The 25,468-nt window shown below is 43.3% G+C and overlaps 2 protein-coding genes across 4 annotated transcripts in view; both read left to right on the top strand.

Annotated features, from left to right (window-relative positions):
• Window positions 1-8,634, top strand: part of BMS1 (BMS1 ribosome biogenesis factor) — a 91,178-nt gene extending 82,544 nt beyond the window's left edge. For all 3 annotated transcript variants that reach the window (XM_077259387.1, XM_077259389.1, XM_077259388.1), the window contains exons 20-23: window positions 5,344-5,491; window positions 6,047-6,222; window positions 6,335-6,496; window positions 7,821-8,634. In XM_077259387.1, the coding sequence (XP_077115502.1) occupies window positions 5,344-5,491; window positions 6,047-6,222; window positions 6,335-6,496; window positions 7,821-8,045 (711 nt within the window). In that variant the 3' untranslated portion in view covers window positions 8,046-8,634. The remainder of the gene's footprint in view (window positions 1-5,343; window positions 5,492-6,046; window positions 6,223-6,334; window positions 6,497-7,820) is intronic.
• A 12,880-nt stretch (window positions 8,635-21,514) lies between these two features.
• The window catches only part of LOC143770110 (heparan-alpha-glucosaminide N-acetyltransferase-like), a 1,433,242-nt gene continuing 1,429,288 nt past the window's right edge, over window positions 21,515-25,468 (top strand). The window contains exon 1 of the mRNA XM_077259379.1: window positions 21,515-21,694. Coding sequence (XP_077115494.1) covers window positions 21,628-21,694 — 67 coding nt within the window. The 5' untranslated portion in view covers window positions 21,515-21,627. The remainder of the gene's footprint in view (window positions 21,695-25,468) is intronic.

The following is a 25,468-nucleotide window of genomic DNA, read 5'->3' as shown; positions in this document are numbered from 1 at the left end:
GTCAATCATCCGTGCCTTTATAGTTTTAGCATTTAGTGAACCTAGCAAAAAAGCCAAACAAAAAAGTGTGGAATTACACTTTTTTTGCAGTCTCACCGCACTTGGAATTTTTTTTCCATTTTCTAGTACACGACATGGTAAAACCAATGTTGTCTTTCAAAAGTACAGCTCGTTCTACAAAAAATAAGCCCTCACATGGTCATATTGACAGAAAAAAAAAAAAGTTATAGCTCCGGGAAGGAGGGGAGTGAAAAACAAATACGCAAAACCGAAAAAAGCTCCCGGGGTTAAGGGGTTAAAAATCTACACACCTATGGTAAGCCTAGCCCTCTACCCTGATAGAACACTGTTCCCATTTCAAAAAAGCAGCTGATGGAGGAGCTGGTCACCTGTTCTGCCAATTAGTCATTTTAGGCTAATTTCGTGGAAATATGCTTCACATGTGCTAGCGTGCAGATGGCTAGGACCCCTCGCAGGGTCAGATAAAAGCTTAGTATTGAGGTGACCAGTGCTTGTACAGTTCCTGGATGTCTGTGAACTTGGTGTACATGCATTGTTTCTATGCAATTGGAATGAGATTATAAATTCCGTATGGACACATCCAGTAACATGAACTCTGTCAGCCATTTTCAGTAAATATTCTCACTCCACAACTTAACAAAAAAAAAAAGGTCTTCCTTTTTCTTTTTAATATTGATGTATTTGAAAGTATAATAAAGGGCATCCCATATTGAATAATAATGGCAACATTCACAGAGAGGGGAGCACTATAAAAATGATCACAACCAGTATGGAAGTCGTGTGCTGTCGGCTCTAATAAGACCATTACCCATTACACACAGTGCCCATTGCATACCACAAAGTGATTTCATATTTGTTTATATTCACTCCTGGACAATAAACCACTGTCAGATTGGTCTGTAAGTATCTGCACCATTTGGAAGGAGATGCACTATATGAGTCTCACTCTTAGTTAAGTGCGAGTAGGTAGGTGTATGGTATACAGATGAGAAATAACATGCCCATAGTGCTCTGTACTCCGGCGTGCCTTCCTGTAAATATCATGGTTTCTATGTACCACCTTGGCTTATTTAATCTTTGGCCAAGAGTGCTTGTTGCACTGCTTATTATTACAGTAGGCAAACAGTGCAGGGCTTCCTAGTAAGAAATTGGGCAGTTACCTATAATTTCACACATTTGTAAATCCTATCCATAAAGCGGCCAATCATTTTATTCCTCTTTATGCTCTTTAACCCCTTAACGACTGCCGATACGCCTTTTAATGGCGGTAGGTAAGGGTACTTAAACCACAGCACCATTATTTAAAAGTGTATAGCGCCCCCCAGAGTCTAATTTTCTCCGGGGTCAGCCGAGACCCCAGAGAACATGACTCAGGTTGGTTTTTACCGACCCCCAGATTGCGATTGCCATTATTAACCGTATAACGGCGACTGCAAAAAAGAACGAGATTTGCCATTTCATTTCTCTGTCCTCTGATGTGATCGCACATCAGAGGACAGAGAAATATGGTCTCCGATTGCCTCTGAAACTTACCAGTATCTCCCGATGTCGCTGGGTCCTCCTGCTTTCCCCCACGGCCGCTGGCGTCTTCTTCCGGTAAGAAAATGGCGGGCGCATGCTCGGTGCTTCCTCCAAGATCTGCCGGCCTGCACCCAGCAACAATAGGAAGATTTTTCCTATTGGTTCATTTTGGTCACTGTGATAGACTCTATCACAGTGATCAAAATAAAAAAAAAAAAATTGTGAATAAACCCCCCTTTATCACCCCCTTAGGTAGGAAAAAATAATATGTATTTATTTCTATTTCCCATTATGGTTAGAGTTGGCCTAAAGTTAGGGTCAGAGTTGGGATTAGGGTCGGGGTTGGAATTAGGGTCGGGGTTGGGATTAGGGTCGGGATTAGGGTTGGGATTGGGGTTGGGGTTGTGGGTAGGGTTGGAGTTAGAATTGGGGGGTTTCCACTGTTTAGGCACATCAGGGGGTCTCCAAGCGCGACATGGCGCCACCATTGATTCCAGCCAATTTCGCGTTCAAAAAGTCAAATGGTGCTACCTCCCTTCTGAGCTCTGCTGTGCGCCAAAACAGTGGTTTACCCCCAAATATGGGGCATCAGCGTACTCAGGACAAATTGGACAACAACTTTTGGGGTCCAATTTCTCCTTTTACCCTTGGGAAAATAAAAAATTGGGGGCTAAAAAATAATTTGTGGAAAAAAAAATAAATTATTTTCACGGCATTACGTTATAAACTTTAGTGAAACACTTGGGGGTTCAAAGTTCACACAACACATCTAGATAAGTTCCTTGGGGGGGTCTAGTTTCCAAAATGGGGTCACTTGTTGTTAGGGTTAGGGTTGTGGGTAGGGTTGGAGTTAGAATTGGGGGTTTCCACTGTTTAGGCACATCAGGGGCATGACACCCGAAGACCATTCTGCATTCCTAAACGGCGCTCCTTCCTTTCTGAGCTCTGCCATGCGCCCAAACAGTGGTCCCCTCACAAATGGGGTATGAGAGTGTTCAGGACAAATTGCACAACAACTTTTATGGTCCAATTTCTCCTGTTACTCTTGTGAAAGTTAAAAATTTGCTGGTGAAAAGATCATTTTTGTGGAAAAAATATGATTTTTATTTTTTATTTTCACGGCTCTACGTTATAAACTTCTGTGAAGCACTTGGGGGTTCATAGTGCTCACCACACATCTAGATAAGCTCCTTAGGGGGTCTACTTTCCAAAATGGGGTCACTTGTGGGGGGTTTCTACTGTTTAGGTACATCAGGGGCTCTGCAAACGCAACATGACGCCCGCAGACCATTCCATCAAAGTCTGCATTTTAAAGCGTCACTACTTCCCTTCCAAGCTCTGCCATGCGCCCAAACGGGTTTCCCGCCACATATGGCATATTGGCGTGCTCATGACAAATTGCACAACAACTTTGGTGGTCTAATTTCTCCTGTTAACCTTGTGAAAATAAAAATTTGGGGGCAAAAAGATCATTTTTGTGGAAAAAATACAATTTTTTATTTTCAGGGCTCTACGTTATAAACTTCTGTGAAGCACTTGGGGGTTCAAAGTGCTCACCATACATCAAGATAAGTTCCTTAAGAAGTCTAGTTTCCAAAATGGTGTCACTTGTGGGGGGTTTCCACTGTTTAGGCACATCAGGGGCTCTCCAAACACGACATGGCATCCGATCTCAATTCCAGCCAATTCTGCATTGAAAAAGTCAAACGCCACTCCTTCTCTTTCAAGCCCTGCCGTGCGCCCAAACAGTGGTTTACCCCCACATATGAGTATCGGCGCATTCAGGAGAAATTGCACAACAAATATTATGGTTCATTTTCTCTTTTTACACTTGTGAAATTAAAAAAATTGGTTCTGAAGTAAAATGTTTGTAAAAACAAAAGTTAAATGTTAATTTTTTCCTTCCACATTGCTTCAGTTCCTGTGAAGCATGTTACAGGTTAATAAACTTCTTGAATGTGGCTTTGAGCCCCTTGAGGGGTACAGTTTTTAGAATGGTGTCAATTTGGTGTATTTTCTGTCATGTACACGCCTCAAAGTGACTTTAACCCCTTCATGCCGCGGCCCTTTTTCGTTTTTGTGTTTTCGTTTTTCGCTCCCCTCCTTCCCAGAGCCATAACTTTTTTATTTTTCCGTCAATATGGCCATGTGAGGGCTTATTTTTTGTGGGACGAGTTGTACTTTTGAACGACATCATTGGTTTTACCATGTCGTGTACTAGAAAACGGGAAAAAAATTCCAAGTGCGGTGAAATTGCAAAAAAGGGCAATCCCACACTTGTTTTTTGTTTGGCTTTTTTGCTAGGTTCACTAAATGCTAAAACTAACCTGCCATTATGATTCTCCAGGTCATTACGAGTTCATAGACACCTAACATGTCTAGGTTATTTTTTATCCAAGTGGTGAAAAAAAAATTCCAAACTTTGCTAAAAAAAAAAAAAAAGTGCCATTTTCCGGTACCCGTAGCGTCTCCAATTTTCGTGATCTGGGGTCGGGTGAGGGCTTATTTTTTGCGTGCCGAGCTGATGTTTTTAATGATACCATTTCGGCGCAGATGCGTTCTTTTGATCGCCCGTTATTGCATTTTAACGCAATGTCGCGGAGACAAAAAAAAATGTAATTCTGGCGTTTCGAATTTTTTTCTCGCTACGCTGTTTAGCGATCAGGTTAATGCTTTTTTTTAATTGATAGATCGGGCGATTCTGAACGCGGCGATACCAAATATGTGTAGGTTTGGTTTTTTTTTTATTGTTTTATTTAGGATGGGGCGAAAGGGGGGTGATTTAAACTTTTATATTAATATTTTTTTCACATTTTTAAAAACTTTTTTTTTTTCACTTTTGCCATGCTTCAATAGCCTCCAAGGGAGGCTAGAAGCAGGCACAGCCCGATCGGCTCTGCTACATAACAGCGATCATCGGATCGCTGCTATGCAGCAGAAATGCAGGTGAGCTGTGAGCGCCGACCACAGGGGGGCGCTCACAGCTACCGGCGATCAGTAACCATAGAGGTCTCAAGGACCTCTATGGTTACCTTCCTGATGCATCGCCGACCCCCGATCATGTGACGGGGGTCGGCGATGACGTCATTTCCGGCCGCCCGGCCGGATGCGGTAGTTAAATGCCGTTGTCTGCATTTGACAGCGGCATTTAACAGGTTAATAGCGGAGGGTGAATAGCGATTTCACCCGCCGCTATTGCGCGCACATGTCAGCTGTACAAAACAGCTGACATGTCGTGACTTTGATGTGCGCTCACCGCCGGAGCGCACATCAAAGCAGGGGACCCGACATGCGCAGTACATGTACGGCGCATGTCGCGAAAGGGTTAAAATGTGAGATGGTCCCAAAAAAAAAAAGGTTTTGTAAATTGTTTCCAAAATTGTGTTGATGTAAAGTAGACTTGTGGGAAATGTTATTTATTAACTATTTTGTGTGACCTATTTCTCTGATTTAAGGGCATAAAAAATTTTCTGCATATTTCAGTTTTTCAGAAATAAACACAAGTAATATCGAAGAAATTTTACCACTAACATGGAGTATAATATGTCATGAAAAAACAGTCTCAGAATCAGCAGGATCCGTTAAAGCATTCCAAAGTTATAACCTCATAAAGTGACAGTGGTCAGAATTGTAAAAATTGGCCCGGTCATTAGGCTGCAAATTGGCTCCGTCACTAAGGGGTTAATTGATACACACCATCATAGTCATGGAGTATAAGGAGAAGATAGTGCATGACAATGGATGGTTACATTTACTTTTTACTACGTATTGATTTTTATACTTATCTTGCTCTTTCTTCAGGGAATGTTTTCTTCCGTCTTGGAAGTGGCCAAGTTTGAAGGAGCGTCAGTACGAACAGTTAGTGGTATCCGTGGGCAGATCAAGAAAGCCTTACGAACGCCTGAAGGCGGATTTAGAGCAACATTTGAAGACAAACTCTTAATGAGCGGTAATTAACCTGCCAAGATGGTATAGCTGTCTCTAGAAAACGCAAGTGCTTGTTACATTGCTCGATGAGGGCATCTGGAGAATGCATAGAGAGTTCAAACAAATATGTGCATCATATACCGTATTACTGTGGTATTCTTCCAGGGAAGCATTGCTTTGTGGAGTCTATCTTCAACAAATCTTTGTCGTTAGACCATCAAATGACTTCAGTCTGTATGTTGGATCAGTATTATTACTACCAGAAGCAGTATGCGTTCACCTACTCCTCATACTACACTTGTCTGTATCAGAGCTCCCACTTGTTTCTGCACTTGTCACATGTGATCAGGGTTTTTTTTCAACTATTGAAATGTTTCCACTATTTGGCAGTATGCAGAGAACTTTACTGTGCTGAGGAAGTCGAGCATAAAGTATCTAAGAAAGATTTGTGATCCAGTGAATTTGCTTTCCTCATACAAATGGAGAGCCTCTGCACTTGGAAGAGCCACTGTAATGGGATATCTATTTTCTTCATCTGGTAAATGTATTGAAAGAGACTCCTGCTGTTCCTTCGTAGATATTGTATTTCTGCGCTCCTGGTACCCGGTGACTGTTCCCATCTTCTATAACCCTGTGACTTCACTGCTGAAACCTGTGGGCCAGAAAGAGTCATGGACTGGTATGAAAACTGTGGGTCAATTACGGCACGAGCTTGGCATCAAGCCGGTGCAACGCAAAGATTCCCTGTATAAGGTACCTATAAAATCTCTAGTAACCAGCCCTGCTGCTGGGAGTGATGTGTGTACTCAAGTATCATTTCTTAATCATTTGCTTTTTCACATAAACATATGTTACTTTGTTACAGCCCATCTCGAGGATGGAAAGACATTTTAATCCGCTCCATATCCCCAAAGCTTTGCAAAAAGCACTGCCATTTAAGAGTAAGCCCAAAATGATGGAAAAGAAGAGTAAGGTGACAAGGGACAAGGTGCGACCTGCTGTTATTCGAGAACCTCATGAAAGAAAGGTGAGTGTTACTCTGGTTTAGGCTGCGTTGGTTGCAGTTTTGTTTTTTTTCTTCCCAAGATTTGTACAAAACTTCTAAGCGACAGGCTGATAATCCTTGTACTCGTGTTATTCTCCTATTTACTATGCCCCGTCATTATTAGGTTTAGTGTTCTCTTAATGTCTTAGGCTGGGTTCACATTGCGTCCTGGCAGTCCGTCTAACGGACTACGTTACACCGCGGCATAAACGCGGTGTAACGTAGTCCGTTACGGCCACCATTGACTGCAATGTCGGACGCATCGCTAGCGCACGCCCACAATGGGTGTGCGCTAGCGATGTTCTGTCATTGAGTGACGGACCCGAGACGCAGGCTGCAGCGTTTCCGGGTCCGTAACTGCTAGCGCAGATAGAGCTAGCAGATGCTCTATTTGCGCTAGCGCGATGTAACGTCGGAACTTGCGTTAACAGCAGCCCGTTAGCGTATGTGCTGAACGGGCTGCTGCTAACGCAGTGTGAACCCGGTCTTACTGACATAACATACATTTACGTCAGGCCCTCTTCTGTGATGCATGCTCAGGAACTGAGTTTCACCATTGCCTGCAAACACTGGCTATGTTGTTCAGCCATCACCTGCCTCTACCCACAGCTTCTCTTAAACATTTAAATGTAACCGCCATTTTTTTACAGCAGCATTTAAAGGGAAACTCAGTCGATTCATTCTGCTGCTGCCAAATCACGAGCATCATTAATCGGAACCTGGTTGAACAATTTCAGATCCAGCAAGGGGCAGCACGAAACTAGACTAGACTAGTTTCAGCTTATGGTTCCCTGTACTGCTCTAGTTGATTAACAGGTCTCCAATTTATGTACAATGGGAGAGTCCTGTCAATCACATGGATCAGTGCAGGGAATAAAAAAGTTATTTTTCTTCTCTTACAGGTCGGGTTGGGGGCAGATATACAGCATTATAGAATGCTGTGTATCAGCCCTGAAAGGTGGTGGCCGTATCTCTTATTGGCCAAACTTGGTGACCGGTTCCCTTTAAACTATTTTCTTGGAGACCCTGCAGTTCGTGAGACAATTGTACAGCCAGGCTCTGAATTGATTGACTGGTTTCCTTAAAAGCTTGTGGACAGAGTGGGGCATGACATTCCACACGCCCATCACCTTATCCCCCTGCAAATGCGACAGGTTGCCATAGCAGTGTAGAATCACATTGTCAGTAAAGGGTTATATAATTTAGTTGAAGTTGGACAAGAAATTAGTTGAATTAGTTGAAGTTGTCAGAAATGCACTTTATTTGGCTTAATCTTAACTAGTGTCTTTTCTTTTGGCCCCCACAGATAATGGCCCTTCTCACAGCTCTAGGCACAGTGAATAATTATAAGAAACAGAAGGCCAAGACAAAGCAAAAGCAACAGCGAAAGGAGTTTCTACATCACAAAGCAAAGGAAGAAGACGAGAAGCTGAAGAGACAAAAAGAGATCAGGAAAAAACTCTTCCGTGCAATTGGACAAAAAGAGAAAAAGAAACTAAAGTCAAGTCTCAAAGGCGCAGCACCTAATTGAAAATGTCTGTATTGTGTACCAAGCTGTGGAAATATGTCAGCCTAGTTATTGAACATTTTACCTAATTCTCAGAAATCTTTAACTCTTGGTAGCATTGTGGACAAAGTCTTTATTTAAATTTGTAATTATTTTAACAGATATTTTTTGAAACCCAATATGTTTTTTATATATTGGGAACATAATATTTGTATACATGAAACATAGAATCTTGGTCCTTAAATGATTGTTGATGTTGTCTTAGATGAATTGTGCTGTATATAGTGCGGGGAGCCATAACTTGTAAAGCCACTTGAACCGCAATGAGAGAAAGCATCCTCTCTACCTCTTGTATTCATTCTTCTCTCAACTATGGAAACCAGTAAATGCAGACATGCTGTGTTATGGGTCAGTCTTTACAGTACATACCTTTTGAGTTCATATTATTACATCTGCAATCCATAGGATATTACATTTGTGTAAAAACCATGACACATTGTTCATAACATTATACAAATGACTGTCCACCTCTGCAGCAATTTCTCTTTAATTTTCACAGTGCATCACAAGTAAATCAACTTTTCAAATAATATTAAAGCACCATTGCAGCGGTTTTTGTTTGTTTGTTTTTTTCTTTCTATTTCAACCCTGGAGTGGTGCAATTACTCTACTTTCCTTGGCCCTAGTCTTATACTTTCCAGCCCCCGTCTTAAGCTGTTCCCGGCACTACTTCAGTCATGACCTTGCGACTGCAACTTCTGACTGACCGGAAGTCAGAGATAACTGTCACAAGCTCTCGACTCAAGGCCCCCTTCTCACGTCCATTTTTCATGTCCATTTTTTAAGGAAAACAAATACGAACACATGCACACCTGGTGTACTCAATGGTAGTGCGCACATGTCAGGTTTTTCCCTTGGACCATGTGTCTGAAAAAGCCGCAGACATATCTGTTTATTTTACCAGCACCACAGACTAACTGTGTGCCACACACTGATGACACATGGATGACATTCGTGTGTCATCACTGTGACACGTAAGGGGGCCTGGGAAGAGCCATACAGTTTGCAGTTTCTCCAGTCCACAGGTGCTGAAGACAACTCTGATCATTGTCGCCTAGTCTCCCCGAGCTCCGCACAACCAGGTGACAATGATGGGAGTTGTATTCAGCACCCGCTTGTAAAATAAAGAATTAACCCCTTAATGACCGCCAATACGTCTTTTAACTGACCTGATATATAAGAGAATAGCCTCCTCATAGAGGTGACAATCCAGCAGCTGTCGGCTGTACACTATAGCTGACAACTTTCTGCATTAGCCACAATCAGTGTTTGCACCGTCCAAATCTGTTTAACCCCTTAGATGCTGCTGTCAATAGTGACTACATCATTATAAATGGTTAACAGAGTGTGGGGGCTTCCTTTTTATCCCAATTGGTGCTCTTGGATCATGATTGTGTGGTCCTGATGTTTGTCATGGCTATTCATGACCAAATAGTGGCCTTAGAGTCTGACGGCTGTTGTAACCTGTTCAGAAGTTAGCGGCATTTAGGTGGTAAAAAAAGACATTTTCATTTCTGTTATGCCACTTTGCATTAATTCCTGAAAAGCACCTGAAGGGTTAATAAACTACCTGACAGCAGTTTTCAATATGTCAGGGGGTGCTGTTTTTAAAATGTTATCACTATTGTGGGTTTCCAATATATAGGACCCCTAAAGTCACTTCAAACATGGATAGGTCCCTAAAAAATTACATTTTGTACATTTCCTTGAAAAAATGAAAAATTACTGCTACAATTTTAAACCTCCTAAAATGCTAACAAAATAAAAGAACACTTTACAAATGGTGCAGATGTAAAGCAGACATGTGGGAAATGTTATTTATTAATGTTTTGCTGTGGTATGACTATCTGGATTAAAAGGGATAATCATTCAAAGTTAGAAAATTGCTAATTTTTTAACATTTTTCTCACATTTCTGATATTTTTTATAAATAAACACAAAACATATCGACCTAAATTTACCATTAACATAAAGTATAATGTGTCATGAAAAAACAATCTCAAAATCACTGGGATATGTTGAATCGTTCCAGAGTTATTACCACATAAAGTGACATTGATCAGATTTCAAAAATTTGGCTCCGTCACTAAGGGGTTAAATAATAAATTTGGCGAGTGCTCCCTCTTAATTTTGATAATCAGCAGAGGGAAAGCCCACAGCTAGGGGCTGATGTTCCTAATCTGGGAAAGGGGCAATATCCCACAATGTTTCCAGGTTATTAATAATGGCTCACAGCTGTTTGCTTAGCCTTTACTGGTTGCGGGGTATCCCAGAAAAAAAAAATGATCTAGGGTCCCCTTATGTATTCCTACCAGCAAAGGCTAAACGGACAGCTGTGGGTTGATATTAATAGCCTGAGAATGGGCCAGGGATATTTCACTCCCTCTCATGCTACCAACATCAGCCCTCAACTGCCCCAGAGATCATGCATTCATAGGATGCACCAGATCTGGCTCTTAGCCTCGTTCTTCCCACTTGATCTGTGGCGTTGAATTATAATAATCTTAATAATAATCTTTATTTTTATATAGCGCTAACATATTCCGCAGCGCTTTACAGGTTGCACACATTATCATCGCTGTCCCCGATGGGGCTCACAATCTAAATTCCCTATCAGTATGTCTTTGGAATGTGGGAGGAAACCGGAGTACCCGGAGGAAACCCACGCAAACACGGAGAGAACATACAAACTCTTTGCAGATGTTGTCCTTGGTGGGGTTTGAACCCAGGACTCCGGCGCTGCAAGGCTGCTGTGCTAACCACTGCAGCTCCGTGCTGCCCTGCTGGTTATGAAAACATTCCATACGTGTTACACTGACACACAGACATTGCACACTGACATAGATGGCACACAGACCACGGATCGCACTGGTACAGTTTTTTCCTGTACAGGAATAACCAGGATGTGTGAAGGAGGCCCAAGTCTGAGAGTCTCATCTGGCCTCGCCCTGGCTCTCATAGTCTTGCATTGAGTTGTGACCTCCAGATCGCCCAGGGGCGGTAATTGCTCTCTAGATGTGTGACCTGGTTAGTGATCCGTTTCAGAATGGAGACCTTAATGGGTAGTATTTGGTCTAAGCGGCATCTGCATCTTGCTAATATAAATTCCTTAATGAATATGGAAACCTTATCAGGTGAATGAGCGACGCTCCTGCGTCCTGCTGTGTGCTGTGTACTACCCATTAAGGTCTCCATTTTGAAACGGATCACTAACCAGGTCACACATCTAGAGAGCAATTACCGCCCCTGGAAATTACAGGGATACTTCGCTCCTAATAAAGTCACTCATTATACCTGGATTAAGCAACCTTAGACTAAGACCCGGGAGGGTCGAAACGTCCGATTGTTGTGTCGCATGTTCACATTGTACCAAGTCACCTTTGTTTTGATCCGATGTATATGACTGATTCTAATTTCTACTTGTATTTGAATAAATTAGCATTTCAAAATCTATATTTCTGTATGAGATATTCCACTTAGGGAGTGCGGTAGATTTATCATATTCTGTTATTAGACCATACGGTCTGTCTTACCAGCACCCCGACCTATTATAGAGTGCAGGCCAATATTTAGATTTATGCGACTGAGAGAGCAGTGTGGTATCACCCACATCGCCCACTCTCGGACCCGCTGGCAGGACTTTGTTCCCTGTCACCCTTTTGGGTGTTTCTGGGTGACTTTTGGTGGCAAGTCCTCGCCTTTTACCCTCCTCACCCCTCTCCTTGGAGAGGGCTGAGAGGAAGACGGTGGTAACCTATGGTGACCTCCCCCCTTCTCACAAGGGGTTGATGCCGTCTTCTGTGCCGTTCCGGATACGGCACGGGAAGGAGGATCTTCTCTTCCAGGACCATCTCTACCTTCCAAGTGCTCGTGACGCCATCCTCGGCTATGAAGAGGGGACCGGATCTTCAAGCAGGTAGTTTGGCCCGCAGCGCTCGCCACCGCAGCATTTATCCGTCCTCCCGCAGCGCTCACTAGTTTCGCGGTGATTTATTCAAACTTCGCGCCCTTTTGGCTTTCTCAGCGCGCGATTCCTGGCCTTTTCTCCTTCGGCAGTTTTTTTTTTTCCGGCAAGCCACACCCCTTCCTTTTTTGCCTAACCAGCCTCTGACATTCCTTTTGCAGCGCTGGGCACGCCTTCCTCTGGTCCCAGCACTGGCATTGGCGCCCTTCAGGCGCATCAGCCTATCGGGTCATCGGTTTTGTTTTATGCGGCCGGCCACGCCCCTTTTTCTGCGCACCTGAACCAACGGGCCAATTACAGGGAGCCTGCCGTCCGTATCTCTTCAGGAGAGCTTCCCCGCCCACCGTTCGCTCTCAGTGCGTTGCGTGGCCACAAGATCTACCATCTTGCAGCCGAGACTCTGTCCAAAGAGAACGCAGCTGCCCGAACTTCCACAACCCCGGCGGGGGACACAGCTTCCTGCGTTGCCGCTGCATCATTGCTGGGTGTCTGGTAGTCTCTGCACTCCTCCTTCCCTGGCCTGTTTCTTCGGCTTTTCTACCCTCAACAGTATCGCCTTCTTGGCATCCAGCTACAGGTGTCACTCAGTCTCTGTGCATGAAAAAGAAGGTATCCAGCTCAGGAAATAAAATCAAAAGTCTTTATTTGGACAAATTTAAAAAGTAAGCTGCTTGACAAACCAGTGCATACTGGAGGAAGGAATGTCTTGAATAACTTGATGCGTTTCGAACACGTATAGTGCTCTTAGTCCTCAGTTTCCCAATGAGCAGTCTTGCCAAAAGTTAAAATACGCCCCAAACAGGTGGGGAACAGAGCGAAAATGATTGCTCCACAGAATGAAATTAACACTTGAATAGCATGACATGCAATGCAAAGTGCACAAAAAGAAAAAAAACCCAAAACATTCAATTACAAATGTGCATAAAATAATGTTAACTATAATCAATCAATAATGCAACATAATTTCCTTCTTCAAGTTCAAACCCAGTGGTACTCGAGTGTTTAATAGGTAAATCCAAAAAGCTTCCCTATCCCGCAATTTCTTTTCTCTATCTCCATCACGTATATTTCTATGCACTTGTTCTATTGCAAATACACTAAAGTGTGCAATTTGTCTGTTGTGCGATTTTCTGAAATGGTTGGATGCATTAGATACATGACGAGTTGTGGGCTGGGTAATATCATAAAGATGCTCCCTGATCCTGTCTTTTAATCTTCTGATTGTAGAACCCACATATAATAGTTCACATGCTGAACATTCTATTATGTATACTACGTGATCTGAGTTACAATTGAGACAATTTTTTATTTTAAACTTCTTTTGATTTTTTGAGCAGGGAAAAACAGTTGTTTTCTTGGAGCATAAACATGCAGGGAAATTGCAATCTGAAAAACCCTGTGGTGGACAACCAAGTAGAGGAGTTTTTTGTTTTAGTAGCATCATAAAGGCTGGTGGGATAATGAATTAGCTAAAGTTGGAGCACGTCTGGATACAATCCTAATACCATCTTTTAATATAGTGTCCATAATGTCATCATTTTTTAAAATGTTCAAATTTCGGTGAACTATATCAGAAATTGACCTGAATAAGTACTATACGGGAGTACCAAAACTGGTTGTTCTGAACGGGAATTAATGTTGTGCCTTTTAATTTGATTCTGACAATTGGAATCGGACTCAGAAATCGGTGTAATAAGTTCAGCTCTCGATTTTTTATCAACTATATTATAGCCACGGTTCACAGTCCTATCAGGATATTTCCTATTTTTAAGGCGTTCTCTGATATTCCTTTTTTTCACTGTCAAAAGTCACAATGTCACTACAATTTCTTTTTGCCCTAATGACCTCACCCACTGGAATTGAATGAATCGTATGTGGTGGGTGGAAACTGCGTGCATGAAGTATGGTATTTCCTGCGGTCTTTTTGAGGAAAGTGCAGCTACTGATAGTAGTAAAAGGAGTACTGGACAAACATAGATCTAAAAAATGTATGCTTTTTTTTATCAAATGTATGGGTAAATTTAAGGTTGAAAGGATTGTTATCAATATAAATTTGAAATACTTCTAAAGACTAAATCTCCCTGCCACACTAGTAGCAGATCATCTATGTACCTAGAATGCCATTTAATATTGATAAAAAATGGGTTATCTGTGCAAAAAATTTACTGCTCCTCCCACCATGCCATGACCAAATTCAACCAAATTTGTCACAGGTGGGGCGTTCCGGATGTCGACCTAATGGCTTCCCGAAAAAAATCACAAGGTTCCCCAGTACGTATCCAGGTCCCGGGACCCGATGGCCGTCGGTTGCACTGGTGATCTCGTTGTTCCAGATACCTTACCTGTTTCCGCCTCTTCCCTTGATTCCAAGGGTCAAAAAAGGTAAAGGCAGAGGGAGTCCCCGTTCTGTTAGTGGCTCTGGATTGGCCTCGGAGAGCCTGATACGCGGAGCTAGTAAACATGCTGTCGGACGTCCCCTGGAGGCTCCCTGACCGTCCAGATCTTCTATTGCAAGGGCCACTCTTCCACCCGAATTTTCGATCTCTGAATTTAACGGTATGGCCATTGAGGCTGCGGTCCTAAGGGACGCAGGCTGTTCTCATAGCATCATACAGACCATGATAAAGGCTAGAAAACCGGCATCTTCACGCATCTATCATAGGTACTGGAAGGCCTTTTTCCAATGGTACGAAGACAACAGTTTGTTCCCCATGTCCTTTTCCCTTCCTTCAGTCCTTGATTTCCTTCAAATGGGTTTTGACTCAGGCTTTTCCCTAAGTACCTTAAAGGGTCAGGTGTCCACTCTGTCCATTCTCTTCCAAAGGGATCTGGCTTCCCTTCCCCAGGTGAAGACTTTTCATTCAGGGCGTCGCCCACATAATGCCTCCTTACCATTCCCCGGTCGATCCTTGGGATCTCAACCTTGTTCTCGGCGCCCTCCAGCGCTCGTCTTTTGAACCCATCCAGGACACTTCTTTCTCTCTTCTTTCATATAAAGTGGCCTTCCTGGTCGCCATCACCTCTATTAGAAGATTCTCTGAGTTGGCATTGTCCTGCCGTTCTCCTTTCCTGATTCTGCACCAGGATAAAGTGGTCCTTCGGCTTGTTCCTTCCTTTCTACCAAAGGTAGTGTTAGGGCTAGCAGAACGCACCAAATAATTAGGTAGATGGTATAAGGTGCGTTCGCAGCCCGGGGTCCACCGTGCAGAGATGGAACCTGCTGCTGAGTAATGACGGACTATATGGCGGTATAATGTGTAAACACACACGGGTTAGCTTCACTCGGTATGAAGGAAGCGAACCCTGTTGCGTCACAGGGCCGCAGTACCGCACAAAGAGCGCAAGCAAAGAGTCACAGAACTCTATCCCAAGACTCAGGGAAAGAGTTCCTCTAGACCTCTTGCTCTCGACACCGCTACTGGGGTGTTAGAGTAAAACAGAAACAATAATTAAATCCACAAGAGTGCGTGCAGTGCCGCTCTGGCGGACGCCACTAACCACCCAGACTTGGGTCAGGAAAGCGCTCTATTAGCGCATGGTGCCTCACTGGCGGTCACTGCAATCAGACGCTGTATCGTGTGTTAGGTGCAGGTAGCACTGTCGGGCGCTAGATAGCAAGCATCCACCATTCGCGAGCAGTCAACAACACTAGGAAGAGGGATGATTAAGGAGCGACAGTCACACATCTGCACACACACGTTTTCAAGCATACACTAGCGCATGGCCGAGCGGCCATGCAAACCTTTTATAGCAGCAGTGCTACGGGACCTTCCAGATGGTCTAATAGGAGCCGCAACAGGACCTGAGCATGTGATCCCCGACCTCCAATGGGAGGTCGTCCCGTGGGCATGCTCAGTATGGGAAAAGCTGGACTTAGTCCCAGAAAGACCTGCTCGCTGCTGATCAGTGCTGGCTACAAAGACACAGCCTGGAAAGACAGCAGTAACCAGTTGCACAATATCAGCTTGAGCCAGATGCTGGGACCAACATCTCCGCTGAGCAGGCTCAACTGTGGCTGGAGAAGAATGGGAGACCGCAGTGGAGATGGTTCGAGTTTCCCCCTGTGCAGAGGCGGGAACTCGACACCTAACAGGTAGTTTCTGCTTTTTCACATCAACGAGGACATCATCCTTCCTTCCTTGTGCCCTTCTCCGGTTCACCCCTTGGAGAAATCTCCACAAACTGGATTTGGTCAGGGCTATCCGAGAATCTTTCCAGAACTGCTTCTTTTTGCCAGCCGATCCTCTGTTTGTTGTCTCTGAAGGTCGTCGGAAGGGGCTCCCCGCCTCTAAATCCACAATTGCTCGTTGGATTCGTTCAGTGGTTTTGGAGGCTTACCGCGTTCAAGATAAACAGCCCCCTCCGGGGGTGAGGGCTCACTCCACCTGGGCTGTGGGAGCTTACTGGACAGTTAGTCACCAGGCTTTGGCTTTGCAGGTTTGCAAAGCCACAACTTGGTCGTTCCTTCACACTTTTGTAAGGTTTTACAAGGTGCACACTCAGGCTTCTGCAACGCAGGCCTAGGTAGGAAGGTACTGCAGGTGGCGGCTGACTTAAGCCTCCTTCTCTCTGTATATTCCCCCCCCCCACCGTGGGACTGCTTTTTGAAGTCCCATGGTAACCTGTGTCCCCCAATAAAGCGAGAAAGAAAGGGGCATTTTTGGTTCTTACCATAAAATCTCTTTCTTGGAGCCTTCATTGGGGAACACGGCACCCTCCCCTTTATGTTGTACCGTGTTGGTCAATGTGCCGTTGTTTGGGTTGGTACATAGGTTGAGTTTGTTTATACTTGCTCCTACTACTGCTTTAGCACCAACTGAGTTGACTTGTGCCTGTCGGAGGGTGTATACTGCCAAGGAGGAGTTATTTTTTTCCTTATTTGCATAGTGTCAGCCTCCTAGCGACAGCAGCATACACCCCATGGTAACCTGTGTCCCCCAATGAAGGCTCCAAGAAAGAGATTCTACAGTAAGAACCAAAAATCCCTCTTTTACTTTAATAGTCCCTGAGGGGGGGTGACAGGTTCCCTTTAAGAGTCAAGATCAACAATGAATAGCAATATTTGCAGTGTTTATTTTATTCAGGTATGGTTTTTTATTTTTTTAACTTTATTTGTAAAATAATGGATTGATCAAGGGTGCTTCATATATTCCACTGCTGTATCGAAGGCAAACTACTTGAGCAGCACGTCCATGCTGAACTTTCCTCTCACCTTGCATCTAACTCTCTCTTCAACAGCCAACAACTGGCTTCCGTGCCCACCGTTCCAGAGACTGCCCTGACCAAACTTACGAACGACTTACTTACAGCCAAAGCTAACAGATAATTCTCTATACTCCTCCTTCTAGACCTGTCCTCTGCCTTCTACACAGTTGACCACTGCCTCCTACTACAGATCCTCTCTTCCTTTGGTGTCAAAGACCTCACCCTATCCTGGATCTCTTCATACCTCACCAACCCCACATTTAGCGTTTCCCACTCCTATACTACCTCTTCATTTCGCCCCCTCTCTGTTGGTGTCCCTCAAGGCTCAGTCCTAGGACATCTTCTCAATCTATACCCTTGGCCTGGGACAATTCATAAAGTCCTATGGCTTCCAGTACCATCTATATGCTCATGACACTCAGATCTACCTCTCTAGCCCAGATGTCACCTCTCTGCTCTCCAGAATCCCAGAGTGTCTATCAGCCATATCTTCCTTCTTCTCTCGCTTCCTCAAACTCAATGTGGACAAAACCGAACTAATTATCTTTCCTCCGTCTTGCACACCTTCCCTACCTGATCTATTTATCACATTAAATGAATTCACACTTTCCCCCGTCCCGGTAATCCGCTGCCTTGGAGTAACCCTTGACTCTGCCCTCTCCTTTAAAACGCACATCCAAGCTCTCGCTACCTCCTGTCGCCTCCAGCTCAAAAGTATTTCCACAATCTGTCCTTTCCTCATCCCTCACTCTACCAAAATGCTTGTGCATGCCCTAATCATCTCTCGCCTCGACTACTGCAACATCCTCCTTTGTGGCTTGTCCTCTAACACTCTTTCACCCCTCCAGTCCATCCTTAATTCTGCTGCCCAACTAATTAATATCTCTCCTCGCTACACTCCTGCTTCCCCTCTTTGCAAATCCCTTCACTGGCTCCCAATTTCCCAGCGTATCCAGTTTAAACAACACTGACCTACAAAGCCATCCATAACCTTTCTCCTCTGTATATTTCTGTACTAATCTCTCAATATATTCAATCACGTAATCTCTGGTCCTCCCAAGACTTCCTTCTCTCCTCCACACTTATTTGCTCCTCACCCAATCGCCTCCAAGACTTCTCCCGAATATCCCCCATCATCTGGAATTCTGTGCCCCAACACGTCCGGTTATCCACCACATTTGGATCCTGAAAACCCATCTCTTCAAAGAAGCTTACAACCTGTAATGACCACCTCAACACCATCGGAGCTACCGCAACCCCCGACCTACTGTCTCCTTCCCCACAATCCTGTAAAATGTAAGCCCGCAAGGGCAGGGTCATAGTAACATAGTTATTAAGGTTGAAGGAAGACTTTAAGTCCATCTAGTTCAACCCATAGCCTAACCTAACATGCCCTAACATGTTGATCCAGACAAAGGCAAAAAAAACCCATGTGGCAAATAGTAAGCTCCACTTTGGGGAAAAAAATTCCTTCCTGACTCCACATATGGCAATCAGGCTAGTTCCCGGGATCAACGCCCTATCGAGGAATCTAGTATATATACCCTGTAACATTATACTTTTCCAGAAAGTTATCCAGTCCCCTCTTAAATTTAAGTAATGAATCGCTCATTACATCATACGGCAGAGTTCCATAGTCTCACTGCTCTTACAGTAAAGAACCCGCATCTGTTATTATGCTTAAACCTTTCCTCCAGACGTAGAGGATGCCCCCTTGTCCCTGTCTCAGGTCTATGATTAAAAAGATCATCAGAATGGTCTTTGTACTGTCCCCTCATATATTTATACATTAAAATAAGATCACCCCTTAGCCTTCGTTTTTCCAAACTAAATAGCCCCAAGTGTAATAATCTATCTTGGTGTTGCAGACCCCCCAGTCCTCTAATAACCTTGGTCGCTCTTCTCTGCACCCGCTCTAGTTCAGCTATGTCTTTCTTATACACCGGAGACCAGAACTGTGCACAGTATTCTAAGTGTGGTCGAACTAGTGACTTGTATAGAGGTAAAATTATGTTCTCCTCATGTGCATCTATGCCTCTTTTAATGCATCCCATTATTTTATTTGCCTTTGTAGCAGCTGTCTGACACTGGCCACTGAATATGAGTTTGTCATCCACCCATACACCCAGGTCTTTTTCATTGATGGTTTTGCCCAGAGTTTTAGAATTAAGTACATAGTTATTCATCTTATTAATTCCACCCAAGTGCATGACTTTACATTTATCCCCATTAAAGCTCATTTGCCATTTATCAGCCCAAGCTTCTAGTTTACATAAATCATCCTGTAATATAAAATTGTCCTCCTCTGTATTGATTACCCTGCAGAGTTTAGTGTCATCTGCAAATATTGAAATTCTGCTCTATATGCCCCCTACAAGGTCATTAATAAATATGTTAAAAAGAAGAGGGCCCAATACTGACCCCTGTGGTCATCTCCCCTCTGTATCAGTCTGTCATTGCTAGTTTTGTTTACTGTAAGTGATATTTGTATTTTGATGTAACCCTGTCTCATGTACAGCACCATGGAATTAATGGTGCTATATAAAAAAATAATAAAATACAGATAAGATCTATCATCTCTGCTCTACAAAATCCATAGTCTCCATAATGATTGTGATGTCTGCCCTTGGAACCATGACATCATATATCCAAGCAGTACCCTGGTCCCAGATTCATTCAAGAATTCTTCAGACTTACATTCTGTCATGCTGTCAGATTCACTGAGTCTCTGAACAGGAGGATTTGTTTGTCCAATCAAGTGAAATCCTTCCTAGGCTGGTGTCTCAATCTGGTAAATATATCAAATAGAGTGCCCTGGATTAGATTTCCTTTAACCCCTTACTGCCATTTGATGAAATAGTACATCCAATGGCAGTACCCCCGCTTTGATAAGGGCTCCGGCGGTGAGCCCCCATTAAAGCTGGGACATGTCAGCTGTTTTGAACAGCTGACGTGCCCGCAATAGGCACGGGCGGAATCGCTATCCACCCATGCCTATTAACTAGTTAAAGGGACTCTGTCACCTGAATTTGGAGGGAACAATTTTCAGCCATAGAGGCGGGGTTTTCGGCTGTTTGATTCACCCTTTCCTTACCCGCTGGCTGCATGCTGGCTGCAATATTGGATTGAAGTTCATTCTCCGTCCTCCATAGTACACGCCTGCGCAAGGCAAGATTGCCTTGTGCAGGCATGTACTACGGAGGACAGAGAATGAACTTCAATCCAATATTGCAGCCAGCATGCAATCCAAAAGTTCATTAAAAAGGTCAGCCTGGCACTCAAAAAATAAGCCCTTACCCAACCCGTGATCAGGTCTTTATGTGTTTTGCATGGACAAATGGTCTGTGTAAAAACTTAGACATGTGCATAGCTGCATAGGTTTAAATGAGTACGTGTGACATCCATGAAAATCTTGGATGCCACACGTACTGCAAACATGGACAAGTGAAAGAGGCCTAAGAGACTTCACCAATATGCAAGCAGACTTCCTGAGCAGGAAGGACATACATCCTGGTGAAACGAGTTTGAATACCAAAATTTTTCAGATGATAACCAAGAAATGAGGCAATCCTGAAGCCATCAAAACACAAAAGTAGGGAGTTATGTCTCTCTAATTCCAAAGAAACCTGTGTGGTAGAAGATGCATTCTCCCATTCCTGGGAATTCAAGTTGACCAGTGCCTTTCCCCCCAATTCTTATCTTGTCAATAAATGCTCTAAAATCAGGGTAGAGAGTCAAGGCAATTCTTGTACCTCTTTTGTGGCCGAAGGGAAGCTGGTTCAGGGCATTGGACAGGTTGAGGTTAGAGGATCCTATTATGCTCCCTCTAATCCACGACCTACACCTGGGTGCGTTTTGTCATCCAACCTCTCAGAATCTGTGTGTGGCAGCTTGGTTTCTGAAGCTGCCATCTTGGGGATTAATTGAGAATCTTTTAAAGATGCCCTTGGTATGGGTTATTGGGTGTTTTCCCCACATATGTCTCTATGTGACTTGAAAACCAGATAAAAAGTAATGAAAGGAGGCATCACGTCAAGCAATGTGAGCCAAAACCATTATTCTTGATGGTTTATTTTTTGCTGGGGAGGCTGTGCATAAACCGGGTAAAAAAATGCTTGAAATTTACAGCATTTGTTTTACAAGTGTATAAAATCCCTGGAATAATAGTGCATGAATAACTCAGCATTACATTCTCTCTGTAGAGGATAAAAAAAACTTAGCAAAATGTTCAAAGACTGATCATTGGACTTCAACCAGTGATTAACTAGAGCCAGTTGCTGCCTCTTGCTATGCCAGATAATAATTAAGCACTTAGTATAATTGTTATCTGGGCTACTTTACCTGAAGCAGAAGGTACAAAGCTCAGTAAATGTGAAAATGGCTATTGGGATAATTTCTTGCATAGTTCTATTTCTTTCGGAATATACGTTGTGCCATTCAACAGGTATGTTTTTTTTAAATTCTCTCTATATTTTTAGTTTTATTTCCCATATAATATTTGTGATCCAGGAAACTGCAAGTTTTCTATGAAAGCTGCTCACATGAAAGGTTTGTGCTGTGCTCAGGAGTTGAGAACTTGACTGAGGATGCTATGTGATTTTACATGATAGAATGTAGTGCAAACTTTTATAATATATAAAAATTAACATATATTACTGTGCAAAAGTTTTAGGCATGTGTGGAAAAAATGCTGTACAGTAAGATTGCTTTAAAAAATAAAACTGGTAATAGTTTTTTTTACCAATTAATAAAGTTTAAAGAAAGAACAAAAGAAAGATCAAAATCAAACTAATATTCGGTGTGATCATCCTATCACTTCTACACCACATCAAATAATCAATTTTTCTAGGTACACTTGGACACAGTTTCTGAAGGATCAAACATCTTGGAGAACTAACCACAGATCTTCTGTGTACAGTTTTGTTCAAAAACCTGAGTTAATCACAAAATCTTTATACTAATTGTTATTTCCATGCATTGGGAACATTGCACACTGTTTTCTAATTCAAAACATGGAGAGAAATGTATATCATTTTTAACTACAGAAAACAACAAAAAAATTAACATTGGGCTGTTCTAAAAAAAGTGTTGTCTGCATTTGTCTTTACAAACTGATGTTTTTTTTTTGAGGATTTAGCATTCCTGTGAATCATTAACCTAATATTTAGTTGTATACATACAGTTTTTCACACTGCTTCAGATCTTTGTTGCTGTCAACCAACTTCCGGCACCTGTCAACTGTTATTGCAGCCCAGGATGCATGGACTACATCACACAATTTTTTTGTCATTTGTTCACTTTGCCAATCAGCTTTTTAATCAAAGTTAGATGTTTTTCTGAACAATGTTTCGAACGACCCATATTTCTCAGGCTTTCAAGGAGAAATGCAGGTACAACGTGTCCCGGCTTCACTCTTAAAAAGGGCCACCTGATTCACATCGGTTTCTTCACAGAATGATTAAAGGGAACCTGTCACCTGAATTTGGCGGGACCAGTTTTGGGTCATATGGGCGGGGTTTTCGGGTGTTTGATTCACCCTTTCCTTACTCGCTGGCTGCATGCTGGCCGCAATATTGGATTGAAGTTCATTCTCTGTCCTCCGGAGTACACGCCAGCGCAATCTTGCCTTGCGCAGGCGTGTACTCCGGAGGACAGAGAATGAACTTCAATCCAATATTGCAGCCAGCATGCAGCCAGCGGGTAAGGAAAGGGTGAATCAAACACCCGAAATCCCCGCCCATATGACCCAAAACTGGTCCCGCCAAAATCAGGTGACAGGTTCCCTTTAACCTCACTAATTGGACTCCACACTGCTATTATTTTGAACACCTCGTTTCAATTAATTGTTCTAATACACAAACTCAAAAACATGTAGATCATGAATGTGGAGTCCGATGGTCTTCTTAGAATCTACTGCACCAACTGGTAAATTATTTGATATGTGGTAATATAATTTATACCAAAAACAGTGATTAATCTGGTTAGTCAAATTAGACTGCTATTATTTTGAACACTAATATATGAGGTTTGTTATAAGGTTTGTGCAAATCCTTGAGCAAATTCTTCTGTCTCTTCGTGAAATCCCATACAACATCGATAATGTTGAAATTAAGCCTCCAAGGGGGCTAAATCATTACTTTGAGGACTCATTGTTCTTTTTAGCTCTGAAGATAGTTCTTAATGGCATTGCCTGAATGTTTGGAGTCATTGTACTACTGCATTGTACGTTTGGAGCCAATCAAACACATCTCTAGACGCAGTGGTTTTCCAAGGAAACTTAGTGCAGCAGCTAAAAGACACATCTTTCTTAAAGGGAACCTGTCACCTCAAATTGGCGGGATATGTAAATGCCTTTTTTCCTGTCCGTTGGGTGGCGTTTCATCTTCAATTCCCCACCCCATCCATCCCTGTTGTCCGCAATATGTTCGAGAATTAGAGTACTTGTCCTCCATAGTTTGCGCGTGCGCAATGTAATCTTCGCTCGCGCACGCGCAGTATGCTTTGCCCAACTGCGGGCAAAGCCGAAAAGCATTACTGAGCATGCACCCACGCACTATGTCCCAGAAGTATTTCGCTGTGTTCTGGAACATAGTGCTTGGGCGCATGCGCAGTAATGCTTTTTGGCTTTGCCTGCATTTGGGCAAAGCATTCCGCGAGTGCGCAAGCGAAGATTGCGTTGCGTACGCGCGAACTATGGAGGACAAGTACTCTAATTCTCGAACATATTGCGGACAACAGGGATGGATGGGGTGGAGAAATGAAGATGAAACGCCACCCATAGGACCAGAAAAACGCATTTACATATCCCGCCAATTTGAGGTGACATGTTCCCTTTAATTTCTCTTGAAAATCTGAAGATGTCCAGCACTGCAATCAGTTTAGAACAGACAGGAACGAGTAGGTACAAACTACACCAATCTACTGTTCAGAGAAGTGATCTTAGTAGAAGAATTGTGGCTAAATCCCATATATTCTACTTGGAAACAAGGCCAAATAACTCAATCATGCTCAACACCATAGGAACTGATGTGCAGAAAGTGGCAGCAGGTGATCTGGACTGAGGAGTCAAACTGTGGAATATCTGGCTGTAACAAAAGGCAGTTGGTTCCTCAAGTGTCTGAATAACAATAAAAAACGAGTGTCTACTGGCAACAGTTAAGCATGGTGGAGGGTCCTGAAAGTTTGGGGTTGCATTTCTGGCAAGAGTTGGGTATTTAGTCAACTAATGGTGTCCTCAATGCTTAAAAACATAGGCAAATTTTTATTCATCATGTAATACCACCAGAGAGGTGTCTAATCAGATCCAAATGTATACTGCAGCACGATAATGACCTCAAACATACAACCAATGACACTAAGAACTTGGAGTCCTGGAAGTGATGATATGGTCCCACAAACTGTAGCTATGATCTCAACATCATCGAGTCTGCCTGGGATCACATGAAGACACAAAATGATTTGCACAAACTGACATCTACAAAAGATCTGTGGTTAGTTCTACAAGATGTTTGGGACAACCTCATGCTGAGTTCCTTCAAAAACTGTGCAAGTGTATTGATTTAATTTATATTTCTCTTTTGTTCATTCACTTTGCATTACTTCCATCTTTTAAAGCATTGTTATGTTGTAGTTAGGGTTGATCGATCACCCTAAAAATCGGATCGGAAAGGATCGGTCCGATCACACTTGAAAATCAGCGATTGGGAATCCCGATTTCCGATCCTCATTGAAGTCAATGTGGATAAAAAATCGGAGACTGTGCATGTCTGTGTGTGCGGGCGGGGTCTGTGCGGGACCGTTGGGGGTCTGTGCGGGCCTCTCGGGGGTCTGTGCTGGCTGCTAGGGGTCTGTGCGGGCCTGTCGGGGGTCTGTGCGGGCCTGTCGAGGGTCTGTGCGGGCCTGCTGGGAGTCTGTTCAGGCCTGTCGGGGTCTGTGCGGGCTGCCGGGGGGTCTGTGCGTGCCTGTCGGGGGTCTGTGCGTGCCTGTTGGGGGTCTTTGTGTGTGTGTGCAGGCATCATCCGATGGGATTACAAGTCCCATCGGGCTATGCCTGCTACAATGACAGTGATTGACACATTAGTCAATGATGGGACAGTAGTAGTCCCATCATCCGGCTAATGTGTTGAATGTAAAAAAACCACAAACATACATACTACATACATACTACATACAACATACTACATACTACATACATACAACATACATACTACATACATAC

The sequence above is a fragment of the Ranitomeya variabilis genome, chromosome 4, assembly GCF_051348905.1.
Source record: "Ranitomeya variabilis isolate aRanVar5 chromosome 4, aRanVar5.hap1, whole genome shotgun sequence".
In the NCBI taxonomy this organism is placed as follows: Eukaryota; Metazoa; Chordata; class Amphibia; order Anura; family Dendrobatidae; genus Ranitomeya; species Ranitomeya variabilis.
Note: the sequence above shows the minus strand (reverse complement) of the source record. Positions and strands in the feature narration are given on the sequence as shown.